Below are 27,159 nucleotides of genomic sequence, written 5' to 3'. Positions count from 1 at the left end.
TGTAGATGAGAAAAACAGATGAAAATCTTTTTTTTTTTTTGTCTTTTTTGTTGTTGTTGTTGTTGCTATTTCTTGGGCCGCTCCCGCGGCATATGGAGGTTCCCAGGCTAGGGGTCTAATCGGAGCTGTAGCCACCAGCCTACGCCAGAGCCACAGCAACGCGGGATCCGAGCCGAGTCTGCAACCTACACCACAGCTCACGGCAACGCCGGATCGTTAACCCACTGAGCAAGGGCAGGGACCGAACCCGCAACCTCATGGTTCCTAGTCGGATTCGTTAACCACTGCGCCACGACGGGAACTCCAGATGAAAATCTTTTATCTGTTGTTTTTTCCCCAAGTGAATAAGCCTTACTATTTACTAACTTATACCAAAATATTTCTCATTACAAAATTCAGGTAACACAAAACCTAAGAGTTTATAGTTCTGAAAATCCTCCAGATTCTGCAGTCTGTAGATAATGGTATATAAGCCTTAACCTTCAAGACTTTTATCTATTTCTTTGTTTTTACTTAAAGAGGATTGTTCATGTTGTTTTGAAACTTCACTTTTCACTTAATAATAAACAGCGGTGTGCCTCATCTTTGCATCAACAAATACTGTGTTCTAGGCTTTGTGCCTGGGTGCAGGTTGGTAGAAAAGACTGGTCTTTGCCTTCAGAAATTAGAGTCTAATAGAGAGTTTGTGTAAGTTAATTCTGATACAGTGTGACTAGTTATTTGAAAGGGAAATATAGGGCAGTATGTTGAGAGGAAGACAACCTTAGTTTGAAGGATCTGACAAAACTTCTTGGAACGACAAATGACAACGCTGACCTGGAAAAATGGGTAGCTGCTAATTCCTGAATACTGACTTGTCTTCCTCCCCAGTTAAACTGTCAACTCTTTAAAGGCAGATTCTTTGCTTTTATAGTCTCCAAAGTACTGGATATAGTAATGCTCTTTTTTTTTTTTTTTAATTCTAAAGATATTAAACCTTGCCTGGGATATATTGTGATGAGTGTATCTTGTATTAGAGGCTGTGGAGATAAAAAAAAGTATTACATTTCTGATCTTCCCTTTGGGGCCGAAAAGGAAATATATTATTAAAGGAGAGGATAGGCTACCTGCATAATGTTTTCTAGCCTTCCCTGTTCTCAGTCTAAACAAACTTCTCCTTTGCTGTTTATCCAAGGGATAGTGAAGTAGGTATTTGCCAGCACGTTTGTTTTTAAATTTGTATCAATTTGGCATTTAAGAGTTTACAATGTTTTGTTTTATACATTATTTATTTTATTTATTTTCGCTTTTTAGTACTGCACCCGCAGCATATGGAGGTTCCCAGGCTAGGGGTCCAGTCAGAGCTACAGCTGCCGGCCTCAGCCACAGCAACACCAGATCTGAGCTGCGTCTGCAAGCTATACCACAGCTCACGGCAATGCCAGATCCTTAACCCACTGAGCGAGGCCAGGGATCGAACCCGCAACCTCATGGTTCTTAGTGGATTCGTTTCTGCTGCGCCATGATGGGAACTCCAGTTTTATACTTTAAAAATTACTTCTCGGTTGTGTTATCTTGTACATGCCTTAATTCTAAGATCTTTTATAGCAAAAAGACTTTGTTACCTTTCTAGATGAAGGAATCAACCATCCACTGTTTTATTTTCCTTATACCTATATGCTATGATTGTCCACTGAAAAGTCAGCATTTGAAAAAGTCAAGGATAGCTCCTCTGTTGAGATTCGCATAATCTCAGCATATTTCATAATGATGATTTTGCAACATTTGGGAAGTTGGTGTCATCCTCTACAAAGAAGAAGCAGTATTCCAATAACCACTTTGTTGTAATACAATCTCTGGACCATATTTTGGAAAATGTAATTGCTCTGAAAGGGAAAAAGGTTTACTTTTGACTCATATTTTATGTAAAAACCATCAGGCTCAATTCCTTAAATGAATTGAAGAATACTAAATTCCTAAGAATTGAACCAGTACCTAAAATCATTGTTTTTTCATGAGACTATTTTGGCTTTATTTAATATGAAGTTAAATTACTCATTCCTGGACTCATTCATAAGTAATGTATATTACAATGCACTGTCTCTTTCAGGTATAAAATTCATTCGCCCCCATTTTTGTTTTAAATTTTCATTTTGAAATAATCATAGGTACACAAGAAACTAAAAGAAAATGTGCAGGGAGTTCCTATGTACTCTTCACGGGTTTCTCCCAACGGTGACGTCTTGCATATACTAGTGTCCAGTCCAGAAAACTGACATTGGTACAACCCATAGAGTTTATTCAGCTTTCATTAATTTTACAAGCACTCATTTGTATGTGTGTGTATATAGTTCTACGTGTGAATTGGTGTAACCATCACAATCAAGACTGAGCTGTCTTACCACAAACCTACCTTTTTAAGCGACATTCTGTCTTCCCTTCATTCTTAATACCTGGCAACCACTAATCTGTTTTTCATCTCTAATTTTGTTATTCCAAGAATGTTAGATAAAAGGAGTCATACAATGTATGACTGTTGATGATTTTTCTCCCACTAACCATAAGTCCTTTGAAGTCCATCCAGATTGTTCCATGTAGCAATAGTTCTTTTTTTTTTTTTTTTTTTTTTTATTGCTGCACAGTAGTCCATAGATGAATGTATCCAAGGTTTAACCATTTACTCTTTAAAGGACATTTGGGTTATTTCCAGGTTTGGGCTATTACAAATGAAACTGCTGTGGATAATATGTGCACAAGCTTTTAATTGAGCATTATGTTTTCACTTTTCAGGGATGTGTCCAAGTGTATAAATGCTAGGTTTCATGGTAAGTGCACACGTAGTTGTATAAAAAACTGCCAAAATGTTTTCCAGAATGACCCCACCATTTTGTATCCCACTAGCATCCTGTGAGTGTGATCCAATTTCTCTTGCATCCTTTCCAGCATTTGGTAGTGTAACTTTCTGGTAGGTGTCTAGTGATAACTCATTATGGTTTTAACTTGAATTTCCTAATGGGTAATGATGAACTTTTTTTCATGTGCTTATCTGCTGTCTGTCTATCTGTATTTATCTGTGTTTTTTTTCAGTAAAATATCTGTTCATATCATTTGCCCATTTTCTAATTGAATTTTTTTCCTTTTTGGGTTTTGATAATTCTATGTATATTCTGGTCTTTTTTGGCGTGTATGGTTTGCATCTGTTTTCCTCCCATCACTAGCTTTTTTTTTTTTTTTTTTTCATGTTCTTAATAGAGGGATGAAATAATAGGTTTTTTGTAGAGCAAAAGTTTTTACTTCTGATGAGGTCGAGTTTATCAGTTTTTCCTTTTATGGGTTATATATTTGCTGTCAAGTGTGGAAACTCTTTTCTACCCCTAAGTCTTGAAGATGTTCTCATATTTTTTTCAAAAAGCTTTATAGTTTGTTTGTTTTCTTGTTTTCTTTTGTCTGTGCCCTTAGCTTGCCGAAGTTCCCAGGCCTGAGTCACTGCAGTGACAATGCCAGATCCTTAACCCACTGAGCCATGAGGGAACTCCCGAAAAGCTTTATAGTTTTAACAATTCAAGTTTGTGTTTTTACCTTCGTCTGTCTCACTTCTCCAGCACTATTTGTTTAAAAGGCTGTCTTTCCCCTATTGAATTGGTTTTGCACCTTTGTTAAAAGTCAGTTGGACCTGTTTTGGTATATTCTGGAATCTCTGTTGTATTGAACTATGTTGTCTATTCCTCCAGCCCACTGTGTTGATTACTGTAGCTACCAAGTAAGCCTTAAGATAGGCAGACTTTATTTTCAAATTTGTCTTATTCTTTTGTCTTTCCATTCCATATACATTTTAGAATAAGCTTGTTCTTATCTACAAAAACAAAAACAAAACTTCCTGGATTTCACTAAGAATTATGTTAAATTTATAGATTTAGGAAGAACTGACTGAACTTTTTGCTATGTTGAGCCTTCCAAACTTTGAACATGTGTTTCTCCATTTATTTAGGCCTTTTGCTATTCATATGGTAATTTTTATACTGATCCTGTGTTTTTGTTAAATTTACACTTAAGTATGTCACCTTTTTTTGGAGGGATTATAAATGGTGTTTTTGTTTTTTTAAGGACTGCACCTGTGGCATATTGAGGTTCCCAGGCTAGGGGTCGAATCAGAGCTGTAGCTGCTGAGCCTACACCACAGCTCACAGCAACGGCAGATCCTTAACCCACTGGGCGAGGCCAGGGATCAAACCTGTGTCTTCATGGATGCTGGTCAGATTCGTTTTTGCTGAGCCATGATGGTAATTCTGGTGTTTTAAATTTTGATTCGAATTTGCTTTTTAATACCAAGCAAGAGGCCAGGAAAACAGAACTCTAAAATATGTCGTTCTTTTCTTTCAGCTCTTTCCTACTAGTAGGATTACTTAGTGCTTTTAGAATTGAAATAAGAATAGAAAACTTAGGTTTTTTAGTCCATCCTGCCATCTTATAGCAGATGTGGAAATAACCCCTTTTATGGATGGATCATTATTGCCACTTGAAAAGTTCCAAGATTGGGGAGTAGTCTCTTTATATAGAAGGGAGTTCATTTTACTATGGGATAACTGATCTGTTTTGTGTTGCCTCACAGTCATTGAAGACCTCTCATTTTTTCTCATGCTTTGCATTTTCTTTCCCTTTCCTTCTAGATGCATGGATCAAGAGTCCATGATGTGCTTGCTCTCAGATGACATCATCTTAGATCTAGATTCTTTATTCTGTGTCCTTCTCCCAGATAGACATTAAATACTGTAAATGTAGGGTGGCTCATTTCTAATGACATAAGCTTCCAGAAGCCCAAACACCTGAAAGTGATGGGAGCACAGAATCAGAAAGGTGCCAAAGGAATTCTACCCGCTTGCAGGAGAAGAATGGCTTGTCTAAATGGTAGGAAGGAAATCACCAATAATACACCAGCCTTCACCAAGCATTCAAAACTCTCTTATATGCTTTTAACTAAATTTTAAGATGTTACTTAAAGTATTTCTACAAATGAATAAATTTTGATTTCCCAAGTTCACCCAGTTAGCACATGGTCCCGGGATAATGTGGACACCAGAATCCCAAACTGTGTTAAAAATGAAGATTTTGGAGCCAAATTCCTGTGCTGAACAGTCATTTCTGCAGTGGGTTAGAAGAATGGAGCAAGTTCCCTGGGAGCTTATTTAGCATGTCAGATTTGGGGCGCTGATCTGTGCCTCTGTATCTTGAGCATTCTTTAGTTACAATGCATGTTGGGACAACAGAAAAATAAGTACTTAACGTAAACAGAAGTCTAATGCAGGGCAGAATGATAAACAGTGAAAAGTGCAGAGAAGTATGGGTTTTCAAATGGAAAGGAGAGCACACGGGTGAAATCAATGAAGGCTTTAAGGATTAGACAGCATTTACAGTGACTGGTCGATAAATACATTCTTGGATGGTAGTTTTTATTATATATATTCAGTGCAGTACTCACTGCTCATTTAATACGGCGCCGTGTCTGTTCATAATGTAAAGCAGGTTGAGCAACACTGATTGTGCGTTATTACACTCCAACAGAAATCTATTACACGCTAAATCAACTTCTTTGAAAATGCAGGTACAGAATTTTCTTTGGGTGGCATACAATTATAGGTACTCAGTTTTTGTCAGTTTTAGGACATAATAACAATGCTTAAGAATGATAAATAAACCTAAAATTACATTTCAGTTTATAATTTATTTCAATGCGATTTCAACCACTTACTTATCCTCTATGTCTTGACATTCACATGAAAGAATAGTAATCATTAATGATCTGAATACAAATCATAGCAAAACTCTAGGCCTTCATTAAATATTGTAGTATTTTAAAAGTTTTTAGGATTAAAAACCAAAGACAAAATTAGCTGTTAAGTGACAAATAGCTTAATTTTAGCATAATTTCAAAACTGAATACTGACATTAAAAAAACCGTATGAGGCAGATAAACAATATTATAGAATATTAATTAAACAATATTAAAGAATTTAGTTTTTTGCTTACAGTTTTTTTTGTTTTTTTTTTTTTTTTGGTTAATACAGGCAACATGCTTCTTAAATAATCTCTTTTCACTTTGTCTATAAAAATAAAATTGTCCTTAATATTCCTAAATTCTTCACTTTCCAAATAAGGCCATTATATAGTAAGAAGTTAATGAATCAAAGATTTAAAGTCAGTGGTACAAATCATAGGTAGAAAACAATGTAACAAATTCAAAACTAAGGAATCAGAGTACAGTATAGTAACCAGCCATACATAAGAGGTAGAATTCTTAATCACAGTTTTATAGAAAAGATGCAGTAGTTAATATCTGTACTGTTTTATTAGCTATAGTTCTAAGTTTATTTCTCATTATGAATTTATCAGAAGGGAAAAGGCATATAATCTTAAAATCTTAAATCATAGGCAATAATTTAAAAATTATAATCTTAATCAGAGACTGATCTTACTGGCTTTTGTTTTGCATGTGTTATAGGTGTTATCCTGGAAACTTAAAGCATTGGCTAATTAATTGATCATCTAAGGATATAGCATTTATCTCATTTTTAAAAAGCTTCAGAGTAGAGAAATCTAAGCTTCTTTTTTTTCTTTTTTTCCCCTTCTTACATCCACACTGAAGTTCCCAGGCTTGGGTTCAAATCACAGCTGCAGCCACAGCCTACACCACAGGGTGGCAACACTGGACCTGACTCGCATCTGCAACCTATGCCACAGGCTTGTAGCAACACTGATCCTTAACCCACTAAGTAAGGCCAGGGATCAAACCTGCATCCTCACAGAGACAATACTGGGTCTACCCACTAAGCCACAACTGGAACTCTGGGAAATACATTTTTTTGTACCACTCCTGAGTAAATTAAATGAAACCATTGTCTCTGGATATCATTATTGTTTAATAAGAATTCCAGCAGTATTGACCTACCCAGGTTCAATCGCTGGTCTGGGAACTGAGATTCCCACATCAAGCAGCTGTATGCTGTGGCCAAAAAAAAAAAAAGTTCCAATAATACTAACCTACAGAGCTTGTTCTATACTCAAGTTTATAAGTTGATTGTTTCTAACTCATATTTGTCATAAACAGTATTACAAGTGGGTATACTCTAAAAATTCTATTTAATTCATAATGTAGGTGAATTACTAGTACTTATGTCAATAAATAATCAGTTCATTTTGTGAAAATTGTAATAAACACTGTGTGTGTGTGTGTATATATATATATATATTGCCAGTAGGGCTTATATTTTGTAAAATTTACCTGAATACTTATAAAAGATAATTCAAAACAGAATAAAGCAATTGTAAAAAACCCATAGTTTTTTCCAGTTAACTGGAAATTAATCTCATGATTTATATGAGGACTGAATCACTATGATTAGCCAACCAGATACCTAGAGTTTAAGTAAACTTTATTTTGATCAGATATTATCAAGCTTCCCTAATTTTTATATTGATTTTATTCTTTTTTTTATTGATTTTGAGAATTCAAGAAAAGGGGATAGTTATTTACATTAGGCCCAGATCCTTTTAGCAGTATTTCCTTCACAACTGCTGCTGATAATGTATGATACAAGTCAGTAAACACATTAAAACCAACATAATGCTGCTGAGATTATAAAAATAATTTTCCCTCACATTTAATTTTTTTTTTTTCTGGCTGCACCTGTGGCATGTAGGAGTTCTCAGGTCAGCAACTGAACCTGCACCAGAGCAGCAGTCCAGGCCGCTGCAGTGACAATGCCAGATACTCTGATACTTAACCCACTGGGCCAACAAGGTAACTCCCCCTCATATTTAATTTTAAAATCCTGTATCTTAGTTTAATGATTAGACAAAATGTATCCCTATGGAGACAGAGCAATCTTTATTCTTCAAAGAGAAAATCAGTCCTAATTTTAGTATGACTTAGCATTTTTAAGAATTATTAAAAATGTCAGCTTTGGGGAATACAGGCTAAGTATATAAAACTAGTCCTTTTTGCTAGTATTTTAAAATGAAAGATATTCGGCTATAAAAATCTATTTTTGATGTCTATGCTTCTATTTACATTATAGGAAATACATATGCAAAAGAGAAAAGCTGAATGTTTTCTAAAGATATCCATGATTGGGTCATTCTCAGATGATTTGTAACAATATATTGAAAACTTCTACAATTTGTAACTGCCACATTTACAAAGAAACTTCAAGAAACTTCTCAGTAACAGAATCTTTTAAAAATACTGTTCAGTGTCCCATTTAGACCCAAAGTTTGTTTATTTGGTTGAACCCGTGGCATGTGGAAGTTCTTGGGCCAGGGAGGGAACCCATGCCGTAGCAGTGACCCAAGCTGCTGCAGTGACAGCACCAGATCCTTAACCTGCTATGCCATAAGGGAACTCCCAAAGTTCCTTTATTTAAATTACGTATGACATTTGAAAATTTTTTCAGACTTAGTAAACTGCCATTAATTAATATGGCTTCATTCATTTGTACCTGCAAAATGTTACACACTTAAGTACAACTGAACAGTAAGATTACTTGCACAGATGAAAGACTTTCCTTTCACATTAAAATTATACTTATCTCACACTTAATGGTAATACCTGAAAATGCTGGAAAAGACTATTTAATGGTCTTGACTATAACAGTTTATTGCATGTTTCTGTCCATTTTTTTCAATGTGAAGTACTCGAGTTTGGAGTTTTAAGTTCTACTTTTCCTCTTATCTTCAAAAAGACTCTTCAGCATATAAACTTGAATGGCTGACACCACCACCATTACCACTAAATTAACCATAGACCAGAAATTAACTCTATCAAAGTTGCTTTCTTGTATGTTTCGGTCACGAGCTTCAAATGCTCTAAGCAAAGTTTGAATATGACCACTTTTGCTTAGTCTGGACTTGATACTGTTGATGGATTCCTGGAGATAAATAAAATAATTTTATTATAAAAATTAATTTAAAAACGTGCTTCACAGTACTGATATTAATTTAACATCCAAACACAACTTTAATTAATGGACAGCTTGATTACCTAAAGACCGTTTACATAAGGTTTCTAAGTTGTCATGATGCATTTAAATTAGTTAAAAAAGGAGCAAAGCTACTGTGAAATGAAAATAAGTAATATGAAAATACATCTGAGTGGCACAGTGCCAGTAATGTTATAGTCATGATCTTAGCCCTCAAAACCATAAAAAATATGTTTCTAATACAGAAATGTTTCAGATCACATTAATAAACAAGCTTAGCAAGATGCATTTTAAGTTGTACATCTTCTGAAAAAAACTATTTTGATAATATGATCTTGGTGAGAAGTTATTTGAAAACTGTAAAAGGTCTACATGAATATAAGGTGAAGCTGAGATTTGAAAGGTTACATCAAAGTTATGATGGCAAAAATAAGAAAATACCAGAAAAAAAATACTAGAAACATTTTCCTCAATAGTCGCTTTGCTTAAAATCCTCATTTAAATGTAAAAACTATACACAAAATTTCAGACTGCTCTGCTAAACTTACAAAATAACAAAGTGTAATAATATCATGTGAGCTTATCTGTAAAGCAGTGGTAACCTAGTAATGCAAATATTTTCCAGAAAAATAGGGGATTCAGATCTGCAAATAGAAAGATGATGCATAGCTCTCTTCAATATCATGACGATGACAGTCAAGCATGAAATTTATTCAAGTTTGCTGCTGGGATAAAATTTTTTGGAGGTGTGGTAAATGGAAACCCTCTTCAAAAACATTCTGTTTTTCTTTCAGAAAGACTTAAGTGTTTTAAGCCATATTTAAATCTGAACTTTCTGGTTATTTAATTGTGAATGAAGTCAGTCTCTTGAGAATGTAGTGAAATACTAATAAAATTTACAACTACTTTTATTTTGCTCTTGTTGGGCAATATAAATTTAAAATGGAAGAATATATTAATATGAGTGAGATTTTAAAAAATGAATGGGAAGAAGACTAGAGTAGTAGTGGAACTATTGATGCATCACATCCAAACCTGTAAAATGGAACGAAAGGGAAAAGGGGCAGGAGTTCCCCATCACGGCTCAGTGGATAACAAACTCAACTAGTATCCATGAGGATGCAGGTTTGAACCCTGGCCTTGCTCAGTGGATTAAGGATCTGGTGTTGCTGTCATGTAGGTCATAGATGTGGCTTGGATCCTGTGTGGCTGTGGTGTAGGCTGGCAGCTACAGCTCCGACTGGACCCCTAGCCTGGGAACCTCCATATGCCTTGGGTGTGGTTCTTAATAAAAGAAAAAGAAAAAGAAAAGGGAAGTTGAAGCTGTGCTGATAACTAAGTCTTCTAGTTCTAAAGTTCAACTTAAGTTTAGTGTACATATGAAATCATGATGAGGTAAAAAACTGTCATAGTAAAAACTCTTGCCAAACTGAATCCTTTCAGTTTGTATTCATAGTAACACCTCTCCAAAAGGTAAGAAAACTAGCATTTATTGTGTGCAAAACACTGCTTAAAGCATATATATATATATATATGCTGTATCACATTTCATCCTCACAACTCTAGAGGTATTATCTCCAAGGGTGGTAGGAAACTGAGGCTCGGAGGGCTCACATGATCGTAACACGGTCATTTAATTTTGCGACTTCATGAGCAAACTGACTTACGGTATGTCTCTTCCTTTGTAATTTTTTTTTTTTGGTTGTGCCAATGACATAAGGAAGGTCCCAGGACAGGGACTGACCCAAGCCACAGCAGCAACCCAAGCTGCTGCAGTGACAACACCGGATCTATAACCCAATGCACCAAACGCGAATTCCTCCTCTTATATAATTTAATAGCTGCTTTCCTGAGAAATTTCAAAGTCATCAAAATAACACATTACTAAAAAAAAGTTCTGGGAGTTCCCGTCGTGGCTCAGTGGTTAATGAATCCGACTAGGAACCATGAGGTTGTGGGTTTGATCCCTGGCCTTGCTCAGTGGGTCAAGGATCTGGCGTTACCGTGAGCTGTGGTGTAGGTTGCAGACGCAGCTTGGATCCCACGCTGCTGTGGCTGTGGTGTAGGCCGGCGACTACAGCTCTGATTCGACCCCTAGCCTGGGAACCTCCATATGGTGTGGGAGCGGCGCAAGAAACGGCAAAAACAAACAAACAAAAGTTCCGGTATAAAAGTATTAGTTGTATAGTTTCAAATTTGGAATAAGCTCATTTTTTATGCAGCAAGTTCTGGTAATACAGATATATATGTTATTTACAAGTGTCACTGAGTAAATTCTATCATTTGATTACATCTAGCTAGGGCCAAAGCATAATGATCTTTCTCCCCATCACTGGCAGTACTATTATTAGCAAATAGGTTCTTATAATGCACATTTTGTTACGCATATTTATGATAAAGCATAAAGCAATTCAAACAAGGAAACCATAATCTGATAAATGTTTTTACTCCTGAGTGTAGTCTGGTTTCTGGTAACTCCTCCAAGGTCTGATCTGAGTAATGCTAACAGTGTTCCCAAAATTAGTCAATCAAATAATTTCATATTTCATCTCATAAAAGTATGCTATGGGGGAAAAAAAAACGCCTGTACATCCTAAGTGTCTACAAATTACTTAGTTTTATTCTTTGTGCAAGTGTGCTACAAGTCTTCTCTTCATGAATGTTCCAAGGGAGTTTTGAACATAAGAGTCTGTGTTGAAGTACTAGTTCTCCCTCTCTGGTTATGTGACAGAAATATTACCAAATATCCCATAGCCGTAATTTTCCTCACTGGAAAGATGGAGATGATAATCCTCAGAGAGTTAGGTAAGGATTAATGCAATAATGCAGATAAAATGCATAGCTAAGTGCCTATCACATATAAGGTCTCTGGATGTTAGTAGTTTTTATTATTTTATTAAAAGACCATACTGACCAGGATGTCTTCCAGTTTCATATCCAACATATCTGTGCCAGTAATGTACTTCTTCCAGTCCTCTTGTTCTTCTGCCTGTTCTCCCATATTATCCAGGATTAATTCAAAGAAAATCACCTTCTCAGAAATGGTGCTGAATGTATTATCAAAGCAGAACATGTAGTCACCAACCTCAGTCTCTATCCTGTATTATAAAAAGGACATGTCTTCAGTCATCTGTACTTCCACCTGGGATCAAAGGAAAAACTACTATAGGAGTTCCATCGTAGCTCAGCAGAAAAGAATCTGACTCGCATCTACAAGGACGCAGGTTCGATCCCAGGCCTTGCTCAGTGGGTTAATATCCAGCATTGCCATGAGTTGGTGGTAATAGGTTGCAGACTTAGCTTGGATCTGGGTTGCTGTGGCTGTGGTGCAGGCTAGTAGCTACAGCTCCGATTCGATCCCTAGCCTGGGAACTTCCATGTGCCATGGGTGCAGCCCTAAAAAGACACCTCCCGTCCCCCAAAAAAGGGAGTTTCCCTTATGGCACCGGGGGTTAAGAATCTACTGCAGTGGCCTGGGTTGCTGTGGAGGTTCAGGTTTGATCCCTGGCCCAGTGGGTTAAAGGATCTGGTGTAGGCTGCAGGTGCACCTGGATTCAATCCTTGGCTAGGGAATTTCCATATGCTGTGAGTGCAGCCATGTTAAAAAAAAAAAAAAAGAGGTGCCTCATTAGCACAGTAGGTAGTGTGTCAGTCTCATTAAAAAAGAAAAAGAGGAGTTCCTGTCGTGGCGCAGTGGTTAGCGAATCCGACTAGGAACCATGAGGTTGCGGGTTCGGTCCCTGCCCTTGCTCAGTGGGTTAACGATCTGACGTTGCTGTGAGCTGTGGTGTAGGTTGCAGACGCGGCTCGGATCCCGCGTTGCTGTGGCTCTGGTGTAGGCCGGTGGCTACAGCTCCGATTGGACCCCTAGCCTGGGAATTTCCATATGCCGCGGGAGCGGCCCAAGACCAAGAAATACCAAAAAGACCAAAAAAAAAAAAAAAAAAAAGAGAGAAGAAATAATATGGTTTATAAAAAATGGACAGTTTTGTAGATTAAAAAAAATTTGCTTGGCCACGCCCACTACATGCAGAAGTTCTCCAGCCGGGGATCAAACCTGTGCCATAGCAGCAACCAGACCCAGGCCGCTGCAGTGACAAAGCTGGATCCTTAGCTCACTGCACCACAAGGGAAATCCTTGGACAGCTTACTGATAAGACTGTTAGTAGATAATTTATAATTTCTTGGGTAGGCAACAACCTGGAAATATATATTCAAGTACTTGCAACTTAGATATGCTTAGCATTCACTCAGTAAATTGTGGCAAATAAGTTTGACCTAAGTTTTATAAGATAACAGGATTAAAAACCTAGATATGTGATACCTCAGAACGAACTTTAATATTTATACATTATTAAAAGTAATTTATGGAATTACCATTGTGGATCACTGGTTACGAACCCAACTAGAGGATGCAGGTTCGATCCCTGGCCTCACTCAGTGGGATAAGGATCTGGCATTGCCATGAACTGTGGTGTAGGTTGCAGATGCGGCTCAGATCCGGAGTTGCTGTGGCTGGCAGCTGCAGCTCAGATTTGACCCCAACCCAGGAATTTTCACATGCCGTGGGTGTGGCCCTAAAAATCAAAAAAAAAAAAAAAAAAAAAAAAAGTAACTTATAATGAGTTCAATTGATACGGGAATATTACTACAGACTTCCCCTTTAGTTGAGATTAATCTGTAAAGTGAGTTTTCAGTGGGTAAGAACCAGAGCTTAATGCAGTGGCATGACCTTTACTGAAAAAAATGCCACTCACAACTAAACTTCTGATCTTGGTCTTATAACCTTCACATTCAAGATAATTGGCTTGTGCAGAGTTATTTTAACAGAATAGTTTTCTTCCTTTTTTCTTTTTATTGCCATACCCGCAGCAAATGGAAGTTCCTGGGCCAGGGGTCAAATTGGAGCTGTAGCTGCAGCCTGTACCACAGCCACAGCAACATTAGATTCCTTAACCCACTGAGCCAGGCCATGGATCAAAACTGTATCCTCAGAAAGATAACATCAGGTCCTTAACCTGCTAAGTCACAATGGGAACTCCAAAATAGGTTGTTTTGTTTTGTTTTGTTTCGTTTTTTTGCTGCCCCATGGCATATGGAGTTCCTGGGACAGGCATCGGATCTGAGCTGCAGCTGTGGTACTGCCAGATCCTTTAACCCACTGTGCTGGGGTGGGGATTGAGCCTGTGTCCTGGCACTGCAGAGATACCACTGATCCTGTTGTGCCACGCTAGGAAGTCCCAAAATAGTTTTCTAATAATTTCTTTGTGGAGGGAAACATTAACAAACAAAACACTGCTTAGGCTAATGACATTTACTACTGCTGGTCAAGAAAAATAAAATTCAGACTGTGTTCTAGTTATTGTTGTGACTATTCACAAAGGTTACTCTAAATGGCTCTGAAGTTTCTTAGCTCCAGTATGCTGGATCACTTCAACTTTGAGGCAGCTTATATTATTTTCTACAATCTTCTGAACATGTGATTCTCATCTTTTAAGCCAATCTCCATCTTTTTTCCCCTGATTTCTGACTTAACTCTTTTAACTGTAAGAGAACTTCTCAGCAATGTGATCCGATGTTAGCATACATACTATAAATAAAAACAGCCAATGCTTGAATACCCCTTCATAATTTACACACTGCTTTCTTATATTTTATCTCTTTTAATCCTGGCTATTATATTTGGAAGCAGGCCTCATAATCGACCTTGTCACGGCAAGTACAGTAAGGTTCACATAGATTAAGTTACTTGCCCACAATCACATAGCCTGTTATGTTACACTCGCAGGTTGACTGATCTTTCTACAATACTGCTAGAGCCTGTCTGTATTCTTTGCAATCTCCTCAATCATGACAAACCTTTGTCTTTTGAGGAGGCATTTAACCTTTGCAAGGAGCCTGAAGCAAACACTGGTATGAATGGGGGGGGGGACAATATTAACAGGAACAAAATAAAATAAAACGTCTTGACTGTTTCATAATATAACACATGTGGGCGATTTCCCGAGGAAACTTTTCCATTATATTCTGATGAATGCTATCACTGACACAGTACCAAATGCCACTGTTCAGGAGGTCAGCATTCATGTAGACTATGCACTCTCAATGAAGGAATACTGCCCCCTAGTGGTGAAAACTGGTTCAAGCTGGGTGAAAAAATTTAGATATAATAATTCTGTGGCCCACCAAAGCCAGATCCTACCTGACAAAATCTTATTCTTTAGTATTTAATTTTTTCTCATTGGGTTTTCTTGGGCATATCACAACTGGCTCTCAGAAGGTACACAAAATGTGTGCAGGAGCAGTGCTACAAAATGCTAGCAAATAGATAGCTGTGACTGGAAGACTACTGAGTGACTGCTTGACCTAGAATTCATGGCAAGAGGTGCCCTTCACATGCCTATTGATGCCACTGGCTCCCTTGCGGATACGTATGTTTGATCTTCAGTTTTTGAAGCAGCTTGTATTATTTTCTATAGCATTCCGTGATCCTCATCTTTTAAGCCAAACTTTTTTTTTTCTTCCCTTTATTTGTGACTTACTGTTTTTGTTTACACATAACAGATAACTACTCAACAATGTGATTAGATTTTAACATACATACTATAAATAAAAATATAAACAAATAAAAATAACCAATACTTGTATATCCCTTCATAATTTACACACTGCTTTCATACATTTCATACATCTTTTAATCTTTGTATTTTGAGGGGAAATTTGAATAAAACTAGTTTATATTTTAATTCACTACTTATGCCAAATGCTGGGGGGAAAAGTCAAAAATATGTAAAGTACTATCAAGTAGCTGAAATAATTTTCCCACATCAAGTAAAAGTTAAAAGTTAAGGTCAGTAAAAGTACTTTTTTTGAAGTTGATATAATTTCTTCAGTCATTCTACTTTTCTTGAAAAAATGTTTGGAATGATTAAAAAATTTTTAATTACACTGCTATTCTCACATAGTTGTATAAATTGCTAATTTGCATATGTGATTAGCACAATACACAGGCAAATAAATTATTAAAAATTGTTAAAAATATAAAGTTAATTTAATATTAATAGCTTTTTAATCTAACTTAATTTTGTTTAGTCTTCATTTAACTTGACTTTATTTAGTCATTCTTAACCTTGTATTGGATAAAAAGCATAAGCTTTGTAGCTATTGTTTTTACATATAAAGCATATATATAGACAGTAAAATAAAAAAGGGCATGGCATGTAGTATATCTTTGGTATTAAAATTTCATGGGAGGGAGGTGCGAGTAAATAAAATGCCTGAAAAGGTTACATGGGAACAGGAGTAAAAATGAAAAAAGTTTAAAAAGCATTGACTCAGATGTATGAACTTTAACATGTGTATATATATATAAAAAGATGTCTACTACTTTATAGTCATTCCTATTTTAGCCTCTTTCTAAATCTGTTGCCTATCTTTAGTAGAAAGGAACATTACTACAAATGATACAAAATATTATACAAATAAAAGCTCATAAGGGAGTTCCCATTGTGGCTCAGTGGGCTAAAAACCTGACGTCTCTCTGAGGATACAGGTTCAATCACTGGTTTCATTCAGTGGGTTATGGATCTGGCATTGCCACAAGCTGTGGCATAGGCCTGCAGCTGCAGCTCCAATTAAACCCACAGCCAAAATGTGTAAGTTCTGGTGTGAGTTAGGATGATATTAATTCAGTGGCCTAGAAAAATGGTTTGAATCCTCCTTATTCCAGGCAGAGCTGGACAAATAGGTATTACTTAAGCTGTTTAAGGTTCTGTCTGGAAACATTTTTACTAACCCTGATTTCTGGAAGGATAGCATTTGTTTCAAAGATTTTTTTTTTAATTTTTTTGCCTTTTAGGGATGCACCTGAGGCATATGGAAGTTCCTAGTAGTCAAACCACAGCTGCAGCTGTAGCCACAAAAAGACAAGTAAAAAATAAGTATAAAGTAAAGAAAAATAAAAAGAGTGAGTTTGGGAGTTCCTGCTGTGACACAGTGAGTTAATGATCCAGCCTATTTCTGTGGAGAAGCTGGTTTGACCTTAACCCCAGCATACTGGGTTAAGGATCCAGTGCTTCTGCAGCTGTGGTATAGGCTGCAGCTCCAGCTCAGATTCCATCCCTGGCCTGGGATCTTCCACATGCTGTAGGTGCAGCCAAAAAAAAAGAAAAAAAAAAAAAAAAAGAAAAAGAAAAAAAAAAAAAAGAAGAAGAGTGAGTTGAACTGACTGGTCTTATTCTATTTAATTAACTGATTTATTTATTTTTGTGGCTGTACTATGGCATATTGAAGTTCTTGGGTCAGGGATTGAATCTGAGCCATAGCTGCAACCTATACAAGATCCTTTAACCCACTGCACTGGGCTGGGGATTGAACCTGTGCCTCTGCAGCAACCAGAACTGTTGTAGTTGGATTCTCAACCCACTAAGCCACAGTGGGAACTCCTGGACTGACTGGTTTTAAATCCTGGCTTTGCTGTTTATTAGCTGTACAACTTACTTAACTGCTCTATTCCTCAATTTCTTCACTGGTAAAATGATAATAATATTATGGACCTCATAGGACTGTGGGGAAGAAAAACAAATTGATACATTTAACATGCTTAGAACAGTGACCTGACACATCAAAAAGAACTCAATAAATGTGAACTCTTATGAACTCACTCATTCATCCCAATGGCTTAATGAGAGAGAAAAGAAAGCAATAAGATATCTTCTCCCCAGCTTAATTTTAATTTTTCTCTAAATGAAAGCAGAATATTGAGAGAAATTCTATACATCTGCTTTTCTTTTCCCTCCTCCTTTCTTTCTTTTTTTAATGGCCACACTTGTGGCATATGAAAGTTCCCAGGCCAGGGATTGAACTGGGCCCCAGCTGCAACCTACAATGCAGCTGTGGCAATGCCAGATCCTTTAACCCAGTGCGCTGGGTTAATGCTGGGTTAATCCGTGCCTTCACAGAGATTAAAGCCACTGCAGGTGGATTCTTAAAGCACTGTGCCACAGCAGGAACTCCAAAATCCTATATATTTTCTAATATTTTGAAATGTAAAGATGAACTATGTTTTTAGTTCTTGTTCAGAAAGTCCATCAAAATGAAAGCAAAGTTAATTCCAAGTATATCAGTCTCAACTGACTTTTAAAATTACCACTTCTTTTTTTTTGCTTTTTAGGGCTGCACCTGCAGCGTATGGAAGTTCCCAGGCTAGGGGTTGAATCAGAGCTACAGCTGCCAGCCTATGCCACAGCAACGCAGGATCTGAGCCACATCTGCGACCTACACCACAGCTCATGGCAATGTCGGATCCTTAACCCACTGAGCAAGGCCAGGGATCAAACCCACAAGCTCATATTTCCTAGTTGGATTCGTGTCCACTGTGCCACAACAGGAACTCTTAAAATTACCACCTCTGATTTTATCAGTTTATGCAACTTTTTTGAGCCCTACATAGATAAAACACCATTTTCAAAACTACTTTGAAATGAATATCTTAAAAATTTATGGTTGAGATATTTTGCCCCCCTCATTCACTTATACATGTAGTCAGTATTTCCTACGTATCAATGACATGCCAGGTGCTTTAATGAAGGCCAATGATTATCATAATAGCTAGTACTTACATAGGGCTATGTGTCAGGGATGTTCTAAGCATCATAGGGTAGAAAGCAAGAATTTTGGTTCTTCTTGCCTCCTCCTCTTAATAAATATGTATCCCTGCAGACTTATTTAACTTCTCTGAGCCTCCTTGTCTGTAAAATGGGAATTGGGAAATCAAAGAATCTTTCTCACAGTGGGTTGGAATGATTAATTTAGAAGTATATAAAATGCAAGGTCTAGTTTATGGCAAATATTAACACTTCATATTTGTCCTTCTTATACCTATAAGCTCATAGTTTAAACACAATAGCAATACTGAGGAAAGAAAGCATTATAATAAAATCATAGAATGGAATAGGGAAATAGCAGTGAGATATGAATAAAGAGAACTGAGATATAAAAGGACAATATATGGCCCTTCATCAAACTCTAAACTCAAAAAGTTATAGAAAGTGTTTCCTTTCTATATAGTTTCCTATAGTCAGATCTTTTACTTGCAGGACTTATAGTTATATAAAAAGAATGAGGTTAAGTAAAATAAAAATTTATACACAAAGATGTGTTGTACTGTTGTTTCATGAAAGAAAACAGTGGGCAAAAATGATATAGCCAGCAGCTCAAGAAACTTTTAAGATACATACCCGGAACAGTAATTTATAGTTAAAATGGAAAAAAACCTACGCTATTCAGAAAGGTAGGTTTAAAATGCCACAATAGATTGAATGTAGTATCTTAGGAGATACTCATCACACTAACCAAAGCAAAAAAAAAATTTAGTGACTATCAAAAGAAAATGCCTAAATAAAAAGGTAAAGGTTAATGGAAGATGTTTTAATTTAAGAGGGGCCACTATCTGGAGTTCCCGCTGTGATGCAGTGGGACTGGCGGCATCTCTACAGTGCCAGGTCACAGGCTCAGTTTCTGGCCCTGCACAGTGGGTTAAAGGACCCAGCGCTGCAGCAGCTGTAGTGTAGGTCTCAACTGCTGCTGGGATCGGATTCCTGGTCTAGGGACTCCATATGCTACAGGGCGGCCAAAAAAGGGAAAGAAAAAAAAAGACCATTAAGAACCATTTAAGATGTTCATATAGAAGCATTTAATATTAATATTTAGTATCAAATGTGCTCAATTTCCCTGCTCTGGAGATCGCCCGCTGGTATCGCATCATTTAGACGGAGACTACTCACGTGTGAACTCCATCTGATTTTCTTTGCTCAAAAACTAACGTTCTTCCTTCTGGAGAGGCAAGGTGGAAATCAATATCTAATCCTGCTCCATCTAAAACCTGTAGAAAGGCACAGAAGAGAACACAATTTACAAATTCTGAAAATAAAAAGTTACATTAAGTAGATAATATGATGAAAAGATTTCATCTCTAAACCTGGGAGGAGGGGAGGTAAAGTCTTAAGATACTCATGTTAGGGTTAGAAAGGAGCAGCAAGACCATTTGGCCAGTTCCTGCTGCCATCACTTAAATTTAGGCCTTATGAGTATTACTGAAATAATCTTCCTAAAACAGTGCCTTCATCGAGAAGCCCTGGAGAGTAGAAAGAAATACAAAAGGGAGTTCAATCAGTAGATCCTTTTTCTTGGGAAATTAGGGCATGCTTTGTAATTTTTCTGAGTTTGCTTCCTCCTCAATAAAACAATAGTTACTTCCAAGCCTGGAACTCAAGGCCTCTAGGATCTGATTTCAACTGACTTCTTTAACTCATCATCTACTCTTTCCCCCTGTGAACTATATATTTCAAGTAGACTACTTACTTGTTGGCCAAAGAATACAATCTGTTCCTTTACAATCTCAAAATGTCCTAATGGTGGTGATGGCAGCTAACGATTAGTTTATGCCATACGTTGTTTTAAGTGCTTTATGTGGATTAATTTATTCCTCACAACAACTCTAAAAGGTAGGTCCTATTATTGTTCTCATTTTAGCAACAAAACCAAAACAAACACCCCCACCAAAGAAAACACAACCAGAAAACGCCACAAAAAACTGAGGCACAGAGAAGGCTGACTAAGGAGAGAGTAAATAAGTGGATGTGGTCAGAACTCGAGGTCAGCAATCCGCCTCCCGTGGCCACTCTTTTTCTTATGCAACTCTATTTTATTTTACTTGGTGGCACTAATGAAACGATACAGAAGATTACCCTATTCCTGTGCTCTACTTACTGATCAACAGAACTGGTTTCAAATGGCTGGCTAAATACATAATTCTTTTTCTCCTTTAAGTCCCAGTGAAATGAAGAAAACATAATAATACAAATAATCCAAAACAACCCTGGAAATACACAAAAACTGTTAATAGATTTGAAGAGTAAGGAGTTTCTAGAAGACATTCCACTGAGCAAAGAACACATCTGGCTACCAATATCTATTTATCTCAAAATTCTCGGGGAGTTCCCGTCGTGGCGCAGTGGTTAACGAATCCGACTAGGAATCATGAGGTTGCGGGTTCGATCCCTCGCCTTGCTCAGTGGGTTAAGGATCCGGCGTTTCCCTGAGCTGTGGTGTAAGTTGCAGACGCGGCTCGGATCCCGTGTTGCTGTGGCTGTGGCGTAGGCCGGCAGCTACAGCTCCAATTCGACCCCTAGCCTGGGAACCTCCATATGCCACAGGAAGCGGCCCAAGATGTGGCAAAAAGACAAAAAAAAAAAACTCAAAATAGACTAGAGAAACACCAAATATTTGTTGAAACTAATGTCCTCTTTTTCACATTATTGGTTTTTCTCAGAGGCTCAAATTCTGAAAAAATATAAACAGACTTAAAAATGTTTCCTCAGATGAATGTAATACATATCCTCATAGGAATTCTAGAATGTAAAATCCATAAAAAATGAAGATGCTGATATGAAAAAGTTCTTAGAAAAACCAAAAATGTGATTACCAAAATAAAGCCTTAAGAAAAGTAATACGGAGTTCCCATCGTGGGTCAGCGGAAATAAACCTGACTAGTATCCATGAGGATGTAGGTTTGATCCCTGGCCTTGATCAATGGGTTAAGGCTCTGGCATTGCTGTGAACTGTGGTATAGGTCACAGATGTGGATTGGATGTGGTGTTGCTGTGGCTGTGGTATAAGCCAGCATCTACAGCTCCAATTCAACTCCTGGCCTGGGGACCTCCATGTGCTGCAGGTGTAGCCCTGAAAAGACAAAAAAAAAAAAAAAAAAAAAAAAGTAATAACAATAAAACCAGAATAGACATGGATGGAAACTAAAAATCAGAGAATGAGAAGGAGCCAAGGAATTCTCAGCACAAGGTGAAAAAGTATTGACGAAAAGTCTGGGGGATGCTAAGACCTTTATAAAGGACAGAGCTAAAGATTTCAAATATCTACCTAATGAGCACTTCAAAAAGAACCAAGAAAAACAAGAGAAGTTACCAAGTAAGAGGCTAAAAAGTCCTGCTTCAAAAGATAAAAATCTTTAGACTGAGTCTAATACATGTGAAGCAGGCTAAAAGAAAAAAGATCTAAAAATCCTACCAGAGGAGTTCCCGTCATGGCTCGGCAGTTAACGAATCCGACTAGGAACCATGAAGTTGTAGGTTCGATCCCTGGCCTCGCGCTGTGGGTTAAGGATCTGCGTTGCCACGAGCTGTGGTATAGGTCACAGACGAGGCTCAGATCCCGCGTGGCTGTGGCTGTGGCGAAGGCCAGTGGCTATAGTTCCAATTAGACCCCTAGCCTGGGAACCTCCATATGCCACGGGTGTGGCCCTAGAAAAAGACAAAATAAATAAATTAAAAAAAAAAATCCTACCGACTTTTCCAAAGGATGTGAAAAGAACAACTGAGAAACTTCCAAAGGGAAGTAGTAGAGAACTACAAAATAACAAGAACTGGAATGGGCATCAGTATTCTTACATATTCACTGGATGCAAAAACCCACAATGGAGCCATGTCTTCAAAGTTTTCAAGTTAAAAAAAAAAAAATTGCATTTACTAAAGTTTTTCAGTTCCTCAGAGGTGTTCTTGGGGTGCTTCCTCAAAGCCTCAGACTGCCACATGCTGTTCTCTTTACCCGTCACCTTGTTCCACTCACCCTCTTATCCCTAGTCAGCCCGGTTCTCCTGCCTCTGAAATCCACTCTGGGGACTCTTCTCTCAATTCCTGAAATCGAGTCCTCCTTTTAAACACTCTCATAGCTAAGGCACTTAGCCTCATGGCACTTATTTAGAGTTCTAATTTCACACTTATCTGTATATTAGTCTGATTAATATGTCTATCCCCTTATTAAGACTGCATGAGTTCACAGACTATACTTTTACTCACCATTATATCCACAGTACGTAGCATAAAGCTTACATAAATTAAGCACTCAATAATGATTCAAAATTTTACAAGAATGATCTATTTTATTCTCAAGATGTATGTACTGACATTTAAAAATTTCAAGAACTTAATATAAAGTGAGACTGGTCAATTACCCTAAAAGTGTCCTTCTAAACCTGAAAAGTTAGAAACAGTTAAATTTTTTCCATATGTTACAGTAAGCCAGGGGCAATGTGTAGAATGTCTGTCACCTGACATTTTTTTTTTTTTTTTTTTTTAATTTCAGGGCCACACCTGCAGCATATGGTCATTTCCAGGCTAGGGGTTGAATTGGAGCTGCAGCAGCCAGCCTAGGACACAGCCACAACAACTGGGACCCGAGACATCTGCCACCCCCCCTGCAGCTCATGGCAATGCCAGATCCTTAATCCACTGAGCAGAGCCAGGGAGCAAACCCAAGTCCTCACGGATACTAGTCGGGTTCATTACCACTGAGCCATGACGGGAACTCCCTCCTTGACATTTTAAAAACTAAGACAAGGAGTTCCCGTCGTGGCGCAGTGGTTAACGAATCCAACTAGGAACCATGAGGTTGCGGGTTCGGTCCCCAGCCTTGCTCAGTCGGTTAACGATCTGGCGTTGCCGTGAGCTGTGGTGTAGGTTGCAGACGCGGCTCGGATCCCGCGTTGCTGTGGCTCTGGCGTAGGCCGGTGGCTACAGCTCCGATTCAACCCCTAGCCTGGGAACCTCCATATGCCTCGGGAGCGGCCCAAGAAATAGCAACAACAACAACAACAACAACAACAACAACAACAAAAAAAAAAAAACTAAGACAAAACCCAGTAGCTTGTAGTTAGTGGATAATCATGGAGTCAGAAAATGCAAACAAAGAACTGAAGATGATCTCTATCCTACAAACCCTTCCAACACTGTCTAGGACTACAGACATTTAATGATTTTACTTCTCTCCTCAATCAAAACATTTAAATTTAAACAATTTAAGTAGAATGGTTTAGTGGAAAAGTCTTTCAAAGAGTGATTAAAGGTGCAAAGTATAAACCTAGATGATACCAGCTAGGTAACTCTAAGTATAAATGCAAAAAAATCTAACATTTATTGAATATTTACTATGTGTCAGGGATGGTGGATGAACACTTGTTAGCTCACAGTTTCAAATCAACTCTTAACCATTATCTCTATACAAGTGTGGAGTTAAGAAACTTATTCAAGCTAACAGTTAAGAGACAGGATTTCAACGCAGCCATTTTTTCTCTACAGTTGGGGCTCTTAATTGTAAGAGGTCAATAGTTTAAAATAGATTTCTTTCCCAACGCTTTGTTAAATACTGATGAATTTTGAACATTAAAATTGTTTTCTCATCTAGACTATTTATCTAACCCCATAGTTGGTTTCCTTACCTCTAACACTGCTCCTTAAATCTATCCTCCAACTGTAAAACATTTTTTACTGTTAGCACGCTGCCTAATCCTCAACGGCCCTTATATAGAACAAGGTCAAAGCTACTTAGTATGGTGCACAAGCTTAAGATTTATGAGCCATGATCTAGCCTCCTAACCTCTTCAACCTTTTTCTTCTACTCCCACCCTAGACTTTACAGTCTTAAAGGTCCAACAAAAACTCAGCGCTTGTAGTGTCCACTACATATTGCCCACTGCTAAAACACTCACACTATGCATTTTCAGAACTCTCTCTTCCTTCTGTTCCTTTTCTTGAAATGCCCCTTCTTTCTTGCATTTCTGCTTCACTTAAGCATCTTTCTAAATTCAAATTTATTCTTCTCCAGGAAGCCTCTTCTGAAACCCCAAAGAAGCCCTCCTCCCACAGCAGCTATACCATACCTTATTGATACTACTTGTTTATGAACCAGTAACCCTTAAATATTAAGATCCTTGAAAAGGGATCTTTCTTTTGTCCCCTCCCCTGTGTCCGTGCCTCCATTCACTCGTTACTGGCACAGGGTAACATGTAAAGTTCAGTAAATTAACTTTTTAACTGGACTGGAAATCAAGAAATGTTGAGTTCCAGCCCGTTTTGCTAACTATGAGACTTTAGATATTTTACTCTCTATGCTTACCTTATACATCTATATATAAATAAAGTAATTCTAAAGTTCCTTCTGATGAAAATTCTAAATAACTTTTAAAAACTGTACATGTGACAATATCTGTTACTGAAAGATTCTCCATATCAACCATAGAAAATTAACATTAAAAATTAGGTAGCCTGTATAAAAATTGAAAGATGAACCACACCAAGGCTGCTGCTTTTTTTTTTTTTTTTTTTTCCAGTGCTACCTAGAAACATCGAAATCAGCTGTACCGGAGCTAACAAGATTTCTCCTAAGAAAGTACCCTCTACCAGAATGACTACATAGATTAAGGTAACTCCCTGTAACATTATGTAGACACTAAAAAAAAAAACAATATGGGAGAAACGCTTAGAATGCTGACGAAAAGTTATAAAGTTCTAATAAACAATTAGATCCTATTTGGTTTTTAAATGATGGTTATATAACGGAGAAGGCAATGTACCATTAAACACATCAGTAACTCCTTTCAAAATATCCTCAAATAAGATTTAGTGAAAAAATCACAGGGTCACAATTCAAAAATCCTTGAAGAAGTAATGACAGCGTAGACTCACAAAGCCGGATTTGGGTGAGGATGGTGGAAGTGATTAAAAAAGTGTCATCATTTCGTCCAATGATTAAGAAGAACGTGTATTAGACCTGTATTGTGAAATCCCCCGTACCGGAGCGTGTACTGGCTAGAAAAACCTCAGGTGAATTATAAAACACAAAGAAAAACCGCCGACATCACCGGGGCTGGCCTCCTTCCGACCGGAGGAAAGGGGAGAGGGCGGGAGTCGATTCTAGGTCCCGCCTAACTTCCCGGTCCCTGCGCGGCCAGGACCTCGCCTCCGCGCCTGCGCAGAGCTGCCCGGCTCCCCCCGCGGCCCTCGCCTCACCCCCCGCGGCTCCCCGGCTTCCTACGCCGGTGAGAGGCGACGACGTGCGGCGGGGCGAACGGAAGGAGGCTGGCTGCCCTCTGCACCTACTTGGTACTCGATCTCCAGCGAGGCCTTCAGGGGCATGGGCTGGTAGAAACACTCCTTCTGGCCGGCGGGAAGGGTGAACGTGAAGTCGCTGTCCAAGGAGGGCGTGAAGCCGGCCGCCGCGGGCAGCAGCAGAGCGGCCCAGAGGACCCCCGGGAAGGGCAGCCGGATCTTGTCGCCCATGCCTGCCGGGGCGGTCTCGGGCCGGAAGAGGCGTGGGAAGGGTGGGCTAGTGACGCCTGCGCCCCGCTTCGCCTCCCCGGGCTCCTCGTGGGCGGCGGGGAAAGCTGGAGCCTGAAGGAGGTCCGGGAGCCGGCCGCGGTGGAGGCGTGCTCCTCGGACGAGGAAGCGCCGGCCTGGGGAGCGTAGGCGCTGAGGGCGGGGCCAGCAGTCCTTTTCCACACCCTCCTCGGTCTCGGCGCCTCCAGCCCCGCGGGAGCGCGGCCCGCTTGACACCCAGAAGACCGCAGCCTCCCATGGCTGCCCTCACACCAATGGGCGTCGTGGCGGTAGCTGTGGGAAATGTAGTTCAGGGAGCGAGCTCGGCCTCGCTCGCAGACCACAATTCCCGACAGGCCTCGGGGCCCGCGCGGGGGCGGGGCTGCGGCGGGGGCGGGGCGTCGCCAACGGCTCCCGCGGCGGTTCGAACGCGACGCCGCCGGGGTTCGCTGGTGTCCCGCGTGCAGTGTCGGGGGTTCCACGCTCTGGGTCCGGGAGAGGGGCGAGGTTTCCGAGCGCAGACGGGTGCGCCGGCGTCGGTGGGTCTCCCAACTGCGGCTTGGGTGGCGAGCGGCCTGCCGGAGGGGGTTGTGTTCCTTCCCCTCTGGTCCCCTGAGGCGCTTCTCCTGGGCCTCGCCCTTGCGCTTGAGCTGCTGCTCTGCAGGGTTGTGTTTTAGGTGAAGAGAGATGGAAAAGCAAGCTGTCGAGTTTTCCTCCACTTGTTCCAGAAGAACGAAGGACGCGTTTGTGTCAGACTGAGCGTTCTTGTCACAGCACGGTGCCCTCTTGGGTCACGGCCCCCTTGCAAAACGGGGAAGCCTTTTCGACCCCAGTCTCTGGTTTTACATCCCGGGAGTGAAGTGAACACTTGTGCTTCGGGGCCGTGGGTGTGCGTGGATATATCCACAAACGCACCGTTATTTGGGCCGAAAGGCGTCAAGGCCTGGAGGTAGCATGATGTGCTTTTCCAAGATAGACTTGAAGGGGGGCAGACGCTTTATTTGAAGACAATAGAGAGCTCAGTCTGAAAACGAAAATATATT

At 39.1% G+C, this 27,159-nt stretch overlaps 1 protein-coding gene and 1 long non-coding RNA gene across 6 annotated transcripts; one reads left to right on the top strand and one right to left on the bottom strand.

Annotated features, from left to right (window-relative positions):
• Positions 1-74: 74 nt before the first annotated feature.
• LOC146404261 (uncharacterized) lies at positions 75-6,472 on the top strand. The gene is made up of 2 exons (XR_014844779.1): positions 75-2,804; positions 4,647-6,472. It is a non-coding gene; the product is annotated as an uncharacterized LOC146404261 (long non-coding RNA).
• On the bottom strand, positions 5,406-26,246 carry TMED5 (transmembrane p24 trafficking protein 5). 5 transcript variants are annotated; one of them, XM_085020576.1, is made up of 4 exons: positions 25,901-26,235; positions 19,736-19,833; positions 11,866-12,093; positions 5,406-8,900 (listed from the first exon to the last, which is right to left on the bottom strand). In XM_085020576.1, the coding sequence occupies exons 3-4, from the start codon at positions 12,022-12,024 to the stop codon at positions 8,682-8,684; spliced, it is 378 nt and encodes a 125-aa protein (XP_084876702.1). In that variant the 5' UTR covers positions 12,025-12,093; positions 19,736-19,833; positions 25,901-26,235; the 3' UTR covers positions 5,406-8,681. The 5 variants fall into 4 exon arrangements, 4 of the variants coding, with proteins under 4 accessions (XP_084876702.1, XP_084876703.1, XP_084876700.1 ...); XM_085020577.1 differs by lacking the exon at positions 25,901-26,235 and adding an exon at positions 25,487-25,703; XM_085020574.1 differs by lacking the exon at positions 25,901-26,235 and adding an exon at positions 25,487-25,703 and having other exon boundaries at positions 11,866-12,049.
• Between the last annotated feature and the right edge of the window lie 913 nt (positions 26,247-27,159).

This window comes from Sus scrofa, chromosome 4, assembly GCF_054392235.1.
Source record: "Sus scrofa isolate SSC_HxYL_T2T_F1_AM1 chromosome 4, Sscrofa_HxYL_maternal_Yorkshire_Landrace_v2.0, whole genome shotgun sequence".
In the NCBI taxonomy this organism is placed as follows: domain Eukaryota; kingdom Metazoa; phylum Chordata; class Mammalia; order Artiodactyla; family Suidae; genus Sus; species Sus scrofa.
The sequence above is the reverse complement of the archived record's forward strand: the minus strand, read 5'-3'. Positions and strand labels throughout refer to the sequence as shown.

What these genes read in the sequence shown, in the direction of transcription:
- TMED5 (NM_001243695.1), bottom strand. Translation starts at nt 26,080, where the DNA reads ATGGGCGACAAGATCCGGCTGCCCTTCCCGGGGGTCCTCTGGGCCGCT. An exon ending in AAATCAGATGGAGTTCACAC is followed by an intron (nt 12,050 to 19,735) that starts GTGAGTAGTCTC and finishes TTTATAATACAG; the next exon opens with GATAGAGACTGAGGTTGGTG. An exon ending in TGAAACTGGAAGACATCCTG is followed by an intron (nt 8,901 to 11,865) that starts GTCAGTATGGTC and finishes ATTTATCTCCAG; the next exon opens with GAATCCATCAACAGTATCAA.